This window comes from Leucopleurus acutus (genome assembly GCF_964270905.1).
Source record: "Leucopleurus acutus genome assembly, chromosome: 19".
NCBI lineage: Eukaryota > Metazoa > Chordata > Mammalia > Artiodactyla > Delphinidae > Leucopleurus > Leucopleurus acutus.
In genome coordinates, this window is record NC_139161.1 from 20,976,398 (window position 1) to 20,986,153 (window position 9,756).

The 9,756-nt window shown below is 58.7% G+C and overlaps 1 protein-coding gene across 1 annotated transcript; it reads left to right on the forward strand.

Moving 5' to 3' along the window:
* Window positions 1–8,070: 8,070 nt before the first annotated feature.
* On the forward strand, window positions 8,071–9,481 carry NEUROD2 (neuronal differentiation 2; the record flags this gene model as incomplete). The annotated part of the gene is made up of 1 exon (XM_082861002.1): window positions 8,071–9,481. The coding sequence occupies exon 1, from the start codon at window positions 8,333–8,335 to the stop codon at window positions 9,479–9,481; it is 1,149 nt and encodes a 382-aa protein (XP_082717128.1). The 5' UTR covers window positions 8,071–8,332.
* Between the last annotated feature and the right edge of the window lie 275 nt (window positions 9,482–9,756).

Below are 9,756 nucleotides of genomic sequence, written 5' to 3' on the forward strand. Positions count from 1 at the left end.
CTGAGAGAGACAGCAGGTGGACAAGTGGCACTAGTCCCATTTTACAGATGAGGAAGCAGAAGTTTACATGATTTGACAAAGGTTGAGACCCTGCTAAGTCTGGTGTTCTTTTGACCAGCTCGAGCTCCCTCTTCCACTGACCGCCCTCCTCTGCAGACCCGCGGAGGGGCAGGGGCAGGACATCCCAACTGCTCACTTGGAAAACTGACAAGAAAGGCAGAACAAAGATGCAGTGATGAACAGAGCTTCAGAAGCAAAGCTTTGTTTTTAATTAATTATTTATTTGTATACCTTTGGCTGCGTTGGGTCTTCGTTGCTGCATGCGGGCTTTCTCTAGTTGCGGCAGGTGGGGGCTACTCTTCGTTGTGGTGCGCGGGCTTCTCATTGCAATATCTTCTCTTGCTGCGGAGCACAGGCTCTAGGCACGCGGCATTCAGTAGTTGTGGCACGTGGGCTCTAGAGCACAGGCTCAGTAGTTGTGGCGCAGGGGATTAGTTGCTCCGCGGCATGTGGGATTTTCCCGGACCAGGGCTCGAACACGTGTTCCCTGCATTGGCAGGCAGATTCTTAACCACTGCGCCATCAGAGAAGTCCCAAAGGTTTTTTGTTGTTGTTGGTGGTGGTGGTGGTGGGTTTTTTTTTAAAGTTGATCAGGGGCCTGAGGCAAAACCAGCCATACCTGGATGGGGCAGTTGCTGAGGCAGCACTTCCACATTTGTTAGCTCATTTGATGCTTAGCAGGCATCTTATTGTAATTATCACGCCCATTTTACAGGGGGGAAGGTTGAGGTTCCATGTCAGTGCGGGGATTGGTAGGGAGGTTGAGGGGAAAGGAGGAGGAGCTTCCTCTAGGCGAGTGCCCTGCCCTGGCTGCAGCCTCCAGTTTCTGGGCAGTGGCAGGACGGACCTTTGTCACCAAGGCCACTTATTGCAGATATTGTATGTGCCAGGCTCTGGGACCAGTTCCTGCCTTCCAGGTGGGAGAGACCCATGAGGCAAAGGTCATGGCCTGTGCCTCCGTAGAGGTGTGCAGAAGGCATTAGGGAAGTCTGGGGAGGGCATCTAACCCAGAGAGACTTCCTGGAGGAGGTGATGCTTAGGCTTAAAAGGTGAAGAAAGTGGAGAGGGTGCTCCAAGCAGAGGGGACAGCCTGAGCAAGGGCTCATAGGCATGAGGCTCATGAAAGCTGAAGGAGTTTAGAGTGGCTGAGGGGCAGAGTTCAAGGCGGGGACAAGCGTCGAGAGAGAGCTGCATAGCAGCCAGACCAGGGTGTCCCTAAGGAGCATGGCCTAATCCTAGGGGTGATGGGGAGCCACTGAAGGTGCCTGAGTAGGGGAATGTCACGTTCAGATTTGACTTTTCAACAGGATGAACAGCCTCTGTCCTATGCAGGAAGCCAGAGGAGCAAGGGCCTGTGGGAAGTCAGGGGAACAGAGCCTGGGCCAGGTCCATAAGTCAGAAGGGTTGAGATATTGGGGGGTGGCTTTGGGGAGTAGCATCAGCAAAGAAGAAATGGCAGTGGGAGTGGGACTCAGCTGTGTCTCTGGACCTCATCTCCCCTCCCCTCGGGGAGTTGCCTTTACCCCATGCAGGGAAGGTGTGGGGTAGGGAGAGGAAGGAGAGGGGCTCTAAGCCTGCTGAGAGGTGTGAGGTCCAAGAAGGGGGTCTACAGCTGGGCAGGAACCACCCTGGAAGGGGAGGCATTTTGGGCCTCATGTGGCCTCAGAATCTGAGCTTGGTGCCCAGGGAATGGGGGTCGGGCACTCCCGGGCTCAGCCTCCATGCCCTGAGCCCTCTTTCTGAAAGCTACTTTGAGGGGAACCTGTGACCCCTGCATCCCAAGTCCTCCTCCCCACACTGAAATTGGTAAAAAAAAAAAAAAAAAAAAGGCAGGAGGGGGAGTCTGGGGGCTCAGGGATTGACCCGGGGCCTTGGACCTGACTGCTTTAGAAGAGTCTCTGGAGAAAGGCTCCAGTACCCCAAACCCTATAAATCAGCCAGGCATTAATGCAAGGAGCATTTATTGAGCACCAACTCTATACAATCTATTTGAAGCCCCGGACTACTGAGCTATAAGGTAAGTAGCCACCACAGTCAAGTCAGCTAGACATGGGTAAATGGTTTCTCCTAACAGAGGGTGGTAAGTACTGAAGCTGCCTGGGGAGATCAGGGAAGGCTGCCAGGAGGAGATGTCCAGCCAGGAACACCTCTTGGTGAGGAATGAGAATGAGTTTGATGAAAAAAAGGACTCAGAGGCCAGAGCCTGTCAGGGAAGGAGCTCTTTTCAGAAGAACAGGGCTCAGAAGCCGGAAGTCAAAGGTTATGGGGCATAGGTCACTGTACTTTTGGAGCAAAGGACCAATCCCAAGGGTGCTGGCTTTGCTGGAGGATTAGTGGGCCTCCTCCATCGGCCTTTGTCCCAGGTTAGGGGAGTCTGACCCGGGACTCTCAGCTCACGCCTGGACCGGCGGGCATGTGCCCACCTATCTTTGCGTGGCGCCTAGGCCCAGAGCGGCAGCCCAGGGCGCAGGCAAAGGAAGTCGAAGAGAATCCTGGTAGTGAGCTCTGGGGGGCAGGCCGGGAGGTCAGCACAGAGGAGGCGGGCTACACCTCACTGGTCCTCCCCCCTCCCCCTCCCCGGTGGCACCACAAGGCACGCAGCCGCATATCACCCGTGCCAGCCCTCACCTCCCGGCAACGTCGCCGCATTCTCAGCCACGCCATCTGGCGTGCCCGCCGCTCCCCAGAACACTGCAGCGGGTGGGGGGAGGGGGCAGCGGGGCAGGTGCCCACCCCAGAGCCAGGAAGAAGCGGCAGGTCCCCTCCCCCAACGTCCTTTCGGACTTGAGGTGGGCAGGGGGCTGGGGAGGAGGGCGGCAGGTGCTCTGATACTTCAGGAGGAAGCTTCGAGCATCCGAATTGATGGAAGAGTCGCCGTCTGGGCAGCGCCAGCCGGCCCCCTCCCCTCCCTCCTTCCCCACTGCACAGCCGATGCGCGGAGCACCGGCCTTCAGAGGATCCCCACATTCCTGCCCTTCCCCTCAAATCAGAGGTGGGGGCGAGCAGAGCAGACCGCCGCCTCCTCGCCCTGCTCCTGTCCTCGTACTTCACCCGCCTGCCCACCTCAGCCGGGGAGGCCCCGGGAGACGGAGTTAGAGGGCGGCGGCCGGGGAATGGACGCCTGGGTTCTGATCCACCTGCCCCTCGTGGTCTGACACTCTGGTGGGAAATGAAATCTCCTTCTCCGGCACAGTTGCCCCCAGCAGTCTTATTTGGAGCATGGTGCTGGTGGTGGTGGTGGTGGTGGCGTCTGGCTAGGTGTCCTTTCTGGGTGTCAGAATGGAACGCGGGTTTACAGATTTGTGTGTGTGTGGTGTGGGGTTTTTTTTTGGTTTTTTTTTTTTTTTTTTTTTGGTTTTTGGTTCTGTTTTGGGGGTTTTTTTTTGGTGAGAGCAGTTTTATAGAACATTCTCCTGTCCTCTGAGCAAGATTACCTAGACTGCTCAGGAATGACCTATCCCTTCCCTCCTTCTCCCCTCTACACCCCCAATGCTCCCCCCAGGACCTACGCCCGCACAAAATGGCTGCCACCCCTCTGAGGCAGCCATTTTAGGTGCCCAGACTGTGGCCTCCCCTGGGACGGGGCTATGTCTCCATGGGAACCTCAGACCCTCAGCTCCCAGCTCCCTGGATGGGAGTGGGCAGCAGAAATGGGAGTCTTTCCGACCTGGCTGAGGTGCCCAGCCTTCCCCTTTCCCTCTCAGAGACCCAGAGGGGACCAGGCCCCTCACTACCTCCCTTCCCCCAATGCCAGGGGGAGGAACAGATGGCATCTCTGGGTGTCCTTCTCCTTCCGTCTCCTTCCTTCCATTTCTGGCTCTTTCTGTCTCTCCATCACTGCATCTCTGCATCTCTGGATGCACAGAGAGGAGCACAGACGTCCCTGTATGTTCATGCTTGTGCATGTGTATGTGGACACGTGTGTGTTATACCTCTTTCAAGCCCATGTCTAAGGCAGGCCCATCCCACACCTCCCTCTGTTCCAATTTTCCCGTTTTTTTTTTTTTTTTTTTATTGTATCTTCTAAAAAAAAGTTGAAATGTGTCGAGTGAGAAAAACTTGTTCCATTTTTCTGAAGGAAGAAAAGACAGGGGCAGCAAACAGACTGAGAGGGCTGAAGTTCTCCATACCCCAAGGTATATCCCCCTGACCCCTCAGGCCTCTTTCTCCGGGGGTCTGAGAGGAGCTGACAGGAGACAGGGCAGGGTGGAAGAGCCTCTGAAGGGCTCCCCTATGCTGAGGAGGTCTGCCTCCTGCCTGGAGCAGAAAGCAGAGCTGGTAGGGACCTGTGAGGCTTAACCCAGGCCCCAGTGTCCAAAGGAGAGGGCAGGGGGTATCTTTCGACCCCAAGGAAGCATTAATTCACTTACTCATCCATTCATTCACCCATTAATTCAACAAAAACTCAGTTCTCATGTAGACAAGGCATTCTGAATGTGTATGTGCCGGGGGACATGTGCAAGAAACCAACAGCATAAAGCATGTTACAGTTTACAAAGTGCTTTAATAAAAAGGAGAGTGGACGTTTATTGAAGGCGCACTCTATTGCTAGCCCTGTGCTAAACTCAATACATGTACTATCCCATTTAGTACTAACAACAACCCTATGAGGTGTAGGATAATTGTCCCCATTTTACAGATGGGAAAATCAAGACTGAGAGCTGTTACATAACTTGCTCAAGGCATTCAGCATTCTTTAAAGCTGGTAAGTAGGGTGGCCAGGAATCAGAGCCCAAAGCATGTGCATGTAATCAAAATACCATGTGACTGGGGGGCTCAAGAAGGGCCATGTGTCAGGATTGAAGACCCCCACCCTCTGTAGAGGGACAGGAAAGCCTTTGAGGCTGTGCCAAAGGCCTGGCCAGCACCCCTGAGTCTCTGCCCCACCTGAGGCCTATCCTTTGGCCCCTCTCTCTGCCATGCCCAGAGTGCCCCAGACCATCTGCCAGACCATGGGTGGGAGCCTACCTTCCCAGAACCAGGATGTATGAGTGGAGGAAAACTTACCATTGGTTTCTCATCCTTGGAGACCCCTGAGGCAGACTGTGTGATTGTAGAAGGAGCACTGAGCTGGGAGTCAAGTTCCTGGGTTCTAGACCAAGTTCTGCTCTCCACTGTGTGGTCCTGGGCAAGTCAGTTCCCCTCTATGGGCCTCTGTAGGAGGAATATTTGAGGTGCCTTTCGGTACCTGGTCCTGGCTTACACAGTGCCAGCCCTCCTTCTCCTCCTTGGCCATCATGCGTACCTCTGTTTAGAACCTAATTCATTCTACCAGGCATCAGATCAGTGTCTTACCAGCCCGAGACCCCTTCTGGAGGTCCTAGAGGGAGAAAACTGCTCCTGTCCAGATTGAGGGTGAAACCCCCATCTTTGTACCACCCAGTGCTTAGCACGTGGTTGCCACCAAAGTGCATGTGGTTAAAGTATTATTGAAGTTGTCTAAGCATATGGACGCTGGAGGGTGGGGAGGGATAGGAAACGTAGGTCTGAAACACACGAATGCCTGAATAAAGGTGTAGACAAGGGTCTCTCTACACCTGGATGTGATTACCTGCTTACACACATGAATCTATCGGAGTAGGGGTGTGTATCCATTTTCTGCACCACAGAGTGAGGAACACGTGTGTGTGTGTGTGTGTGTGTGTGTGTGTGTGTGCATGCACGTGTGTGTGTCTAAAGCTACCTCCCTCAACTCGTGCCATTTCCATCTGTGTCTGGCCCAGGGAGAGGGTTGAAAGGTGAGCTGTAAGATAAAACAGCAATTTCCTACCTTCCTTATCAAGACACCTGTCTGACCTACCTCCCCCTGGTCACTCTCAAGACTGCTGGAGTTGGCTTCAGTACCTGCAGTATTTTTTTGCAGGGGGAGGAGAATGCTTGAGCCTCTTCCAGGAACTTTAGGCAATTCCCAGCTCAGCCCCCTCCTCCCTCAAATAAGCAAGTCAGAGGCCGGGAGACAAAGCCACTGGTGGGATGGTCACTTGTCTAGCAGGGGGAAAGTATGTTAGGCAGGGAAGGGGGGGAGAGGAGGGAGAAGTTTTGGGGTTAGGAATCCAGACTGAGCCCTCTCCCACACCCCCAGATGGTGGGTGCATTGGCTCATCCCAAGGGTTCCTTTCCATTCCCATCCCAACCTACATATACCCCTAAACACCCAAGGAAATCTTTCCCATCAGCTGACGCCACTGATACACACACATGTCCCCACAGACACACACACGCCCATGCAAAGGCACAGACATCCAGGCAAGTCTTTCCTTTCCTCTGTCTTTCCCTTGGTTTGAATTGCGTTCAGCCACATATGTTGTGTGTGCGTGAGGGTGGGTGGGGGAGGGGCAGACAGGGATGAGGGATGGCACGGTGCCAACATCTACCTATGGGGCTTAGGCCAGGGACGCCCCCCACGCCCACCCTGGGAGGGGGCCTCAGCTGTCCCTTTGTGACCGAGGGGATCCTCCTGGGGGTCGGGGGGGTGGGGTGGAGGCAAACATAGAGGTCCCTCCTCCAGAGCCGAGGGTCTGGTCCCTGACCCACCTTTGGGGGCCTGCAAGGGAGGAAGTGGACAGAACAGGGCCCTGGAGGGAGCATAGAATTGGGGACATCAAAACCCCCCAAGTTCCAGCCTTGCCACCCCATTGTCCCCGGGGGACTCTATATCCAAGGGGGGCAACTCCTCCTACCTCCCTCTCAATCCCTGCTTTCCCTGCGTTGGGCGGGGAGGGGAGGGAGGCAGAGATATTTATTTATTTCCTTTATTTATTTAATTTTTTTTTTTTTTTTTTTTTGGAGTAGAGAGTGACAGATGGCGGCGGGTCCCGGGGGAGCCGGCTCTCCCCCAATGCAGACGCATGCCAATCACCGTCTCTCATGTGATAGCTGCTGCCCGTGACGTGCCAAGCCCATATGGCCTGGCATAGAGGCTGGTACCCCGCCTGGTAGAGATGCCACACTCGCTCCGCGGTTCGCATGGCGCTCTGAAGACGCCGGCGCCTGCCGCCTTGAGGAGCCGCTGCCCCCGCTCCCTGAAGATGGGGGAACAATGAAATAAGCAAGAAGATTCCTCTTCTCCCCCCTCTCTCTCTTGCCCCCCTCCCCCCCCTCCCCTCCCCTCTCCCCTTGACTCCTCTCCGAGGTAAGTTGTCCGAAAGGCAGCTAGATCTGACCCGCCGCTTGGGGGGTGGGGGGCAGCGTCTTCGGCCGACAGGAGGGTCCCTAAATCCCCCCTTCCCGGGACGATGCCCCCTAATGGGGTGGGCATCGGAGGCGCCCAGGGTTCCCTCTCCCCTAGGGGCTGCAGCTCAGTGGGCTGCGGAGGGAGGCGTCTCTGCCTGCGATGGGCTTGGGGAGGAGGGGGAAAGCAGGGTCATGGGGGGGGCGTGAAGAGGCTGAGATGGGAACCCCCCCCATGGTTGTCCCGGAGGAACCTTCGACCTTTCCCTACCACCGAAAAAAAAGAGAGAGAGAGAGAGAGAAGGAAACAAACAAATTTGGATTTTTTCCCATCAATCCCGAAATACAACGAGATCTGAAGAGCCGTGTGGGAGGGAGGCAGTTTAAAGGGGGGAAGGGGGTCCCTGACCGCAGGGGAGACGGACGGGGCTCGCTTCTCTCAGTCTCCTCCCCACGCCCGGCTTTCTCAGTCCTCGCCGCCCCGAGCCGGCTCCGGGAGCTGGGGACGCCCGGCTGGAGGAGACGATCCTCCCGCCTCTGGAACTGGGGCTGCGGGGGTGGGGGCCGAGCCGAGGGCGGCGCGCGGCCAAGTTGCAAATTGGATTAGGGAGTGTGGGGGTGAGAGCCACGGGAGGGCGGGGGAGCCGGGCGGCGGGGCCCGGGCCGCCGGAGCCGCCGAGCGGGGCAGCTGCCCCACCGCGGCCGCCCAGCCTTCCTCCACCGCCGGGAGAGAAGAGGCTTCCTGGCGATCGCGCCGCCTCCCCCCGGCGAAAGATCTGCTCCCTAAAGCCCCTGTTCTGTCCTGTTCTGTCCCCGACCACACCCGGAGAGGACCGGCGCGGGGAGCGGCCCCTCGTTCAGGCGAGGGGTGGAGCCGGGGCCCAGCGCCGGAGAAAGGGCCTGTGCCGAGACCCCGGGCGGGCGGCGGGGCTGGGCTGGCTCGGGGTGGGGCAAGCGGAGGAGGTGGGCACCCAGGGCCCCCCGGGCGGGAACCCGCACCGGACTCGGGGGTGGAGGCGGGTTACGGGGGTCGGGATGACCCCAGCGCTCCCCTAACTCTGTGCTCTCTCCTCTTCCCGCCCGCCGGGCGCCCTCAGGCACCATGCTGACCCGCCTGTTCAGCGAGCCCGGTCTCCTCTCGGACGTGCCCAAGTTCGCCAGCTGGGGCGACGGCGACGACGACGAGCCGAGAAGCGACAAGGGCGAGGCGCCGCCGCCACCTCCGCCTCCGCCGGGGCCCGGGGCTCCGGGGCCCGCCCGGGCCGCCAAGCCCGTCCCTCTCCGTGCTGACGAGGTGCCGGAGGCCGCGCTGGCCGAGGTCAAGGAGGAAGGCGAGCTGGGGGGCGAGGAGGAGGAGGAAGAGGAGGAAGAGGAAGGGCTGGACGAGGCAGAGGGCGAGCGGCCCAAGAAGCGCGGGCCCAAGAAGCGCAAGATGACCAAGGCGCGCCTGGAGCGCTCCAAGCTGCGGCGGCAGAAGGCGAACGCTCGGGAGCGCAACCGCATGCACGACCTGAACGCGGCGCTGGACAACCTGCGGAAGGTGGTGCCCTGCTACTCCAAGACGCAGAAGCTGTCCAAGATCGAGACGCTGCGCCTCGCCAAGAACTACATCTGGGCGCTCTCTGAGATTCTGCGCTCGGGCAAGCGACCCGACCTGGTGTCCTACGTGCAGACGCTGTGCAAGGGCCTGTCGCAGCCCACCACCAACCTGGTGGCCGGCTGCCTGCAGCTCAACTCGCGCAACTTCCTCACTGAGCAGGGCGCCGACGGCACGGGCCGCTTCCACGGCTCCGGCGGCCCATTCGCCATGCACCCCTACCCGTACCCGTGCTCGCGCCTGGCGGGCGCACAGTGCCAGGCGGCGGGCGGCCTGGGCAGCGGCGCGGCGCACGCCCTGCGGACCCACGGCTACTGCGCCGCCTACGAGACGCTGTACGCGGCGGCTGGCGGCGGCGGTGCGAGCCCGGACTACAACAGCTCCGAGTACGAGGGCCCGCTCAGCCCCCCGCTCTGTCTCAATGGCAACTTCTCTCTCAAGCAGGACTCGTCGCCCGACCACGAGAAGAGCTACCATTACTCTATGCACTACTCGGCGCTGCCCGGCTCGCGGCCCACGGGCCACGGGCTGGTCTTCGGCTCGTCGGCTGTGCGCGGGGGCGTCCACTCGGAGAATCTCTTGTCTTACGATATGCACCTTCACCACGACCGGGGCCCCGTGTACGAGGAGCTCAATGCGTTTTTCCATAACTGAGACCTCGCGCCCGCCCCTTTCTTTTTCTTTTGCCTTTGCCCGCACCCTGCCCCTAGGCCCCTCGAACGCAGGGGCACCCCACCTACTCCGGCGCGGGGCGCGGGGAGCGGGCTGCCGGTCGTGCCGCTCTCCTAGGCAGCGCGGTCCCCTTACCTGTGGGTGGCCCGTCCCAGGGGCCTCGCTTCCCCCAGGGGACTGCCTTCTCTCTCCCCAAGGGGTTCCCTCCTCCTCTTTCCCAGGGAGTACTTCTACAGGGACCCCTCTTTGGGCACTCC